The sequence below is a fragment of the Solanum tuberosum genome, unplaced genomic scaffold (genome assembly GCF_000226075.1).
Source record: "Solanum tuberosum cultivar DM 1-3 516 R44 unplaced genomic scaffold, SolTub_3.0 scf00148, whole genome shotgun sequence".
NCBI classification, from domain to species: domain Eukaryota; kingdom Viridiplantae; phylum Streptophyta; class Magnoliopsida; order Solanales; family Solanaceae; genus Solanum; species Solanum tuberosum.
This window is the reverse complement of record NW_006239071.1, coordinates 462,464-463,622: the sequence shown is the minus strand read 5'-3', so window position 1 is coordinate 463,622 and position 1,159 is coordinate 462,464. Positions and strand designations below refer to the sequence as shown.

Here is a 1,159-nt window from a genome sequence, read left to right as displayed (position 1 = left end):
CCCCCCCAAAAAAAAAAAAAAAAACTGTTGTTTATTTGCATTTGTAGGATAGTGTGGTGATATCTGCTGTTTCCAGTCTTGTTATTCGCTTGCTTTATGAATGACTTGTTAGTTGTTCTGGAAAATAGATTGTTGTTAACTCATACACCATCTTGTGGTTCTGGTTTCAGTTTTTCACAGAGTATAACTCAAAGCTACTCGAGTCTAGTAACTACATCACCAGAAGACAAGCTGTCAAGGTAAGGGATTTGTCCCCTCTTTGATGTGGAAATATTTGGTTGAATAGTATGGTTCTGGTAATTCTGGCATGAGTTTTGTTTCTTTGGAATCTCACACATTTTGCAAAGAATCCAAGTGTAAATTTGGGACGTTACATTATGAATCATTAATGTTCAAAGTGCTTTCTTTTGTTAAATTTCTCCAGATCTCTTACACAAGTGATGTTTTGCTGACTTGAATGCTGATCATCTTGTGGAAGATTTTTTTTCTTTTCCTTTTGCACCTCTTTAGAAAATACTAGCAGTGTTATCAAAAGCAAAAAATACCAAAAATCCTAAGGTTCATTGGAGCTTTAAGTGCAAAGCACAAATAAAGTGTGGGCTTTAATGAAAAAAGGTGCAAAGGGAGAAAAATTACAAATATATATGTTTAGTCCAAGGCTAATAATTATAAGCATGAATGACAAATATATGAACAAAGAAATTGAAAACAAATTACGATATAGTGAAATATCAATTGTTTTGTGGCTCATCAGAAAGGAAAAATTTGTATTAGAACCTTGATGACGACATTGAAGCGCACATAAAATGAGGCAAAACGCTCAACACGTTTTTAGCCTCATTATAGGGCTTAAGTGTGCCTTTGACAACACTGATACATAGTAATGTTAAGAAGAAAATAGGAGGAAGTTGTAATCTGTACAAGGCACACCAGATATTCTGAGGTGGAAACACCGTAGGGACGGAATGCTACTGTTAAGGATTTAAGTCTGTCTACAAGATGGTATCATCAGCCATTTCCGTGAACTAAAGGCTTTTGAAGATTATAGATAAAGCTATGAATGAGGGTAGAGGGGCGGACCCATTATCCACCGAGTTTAGAAGGCTGTGATTGGTCCAAAGGGCGGGTCACAGACGGATTTCTCGGTTATCAAAAAAAA

At 35.9% G+C, this 1,159-nt stretch overlaps 1 protein-coding gene across 1 annotated transcript in view; it reads left to right on the top strand.

Annotated features, from left to right (window-relative positions):
• Window positions 1-1,159, top strand: part of LOC102594580 (putative MO25-like protein At5g47540) — a 7,724-nt gene that overhangs the window by 4,492 nt on the left and 2,073 nt on the right. Inside the window, exon 7 of the mRNA XM_006352289.2 lies at window positions 171-239. Coding sequence (XP_006352351.1) covers window positions 171-239 — 69 coding nt within the window. The remainder of the gene's footprint in view (window positions 1-170; window positions 240-1,159) is intronic.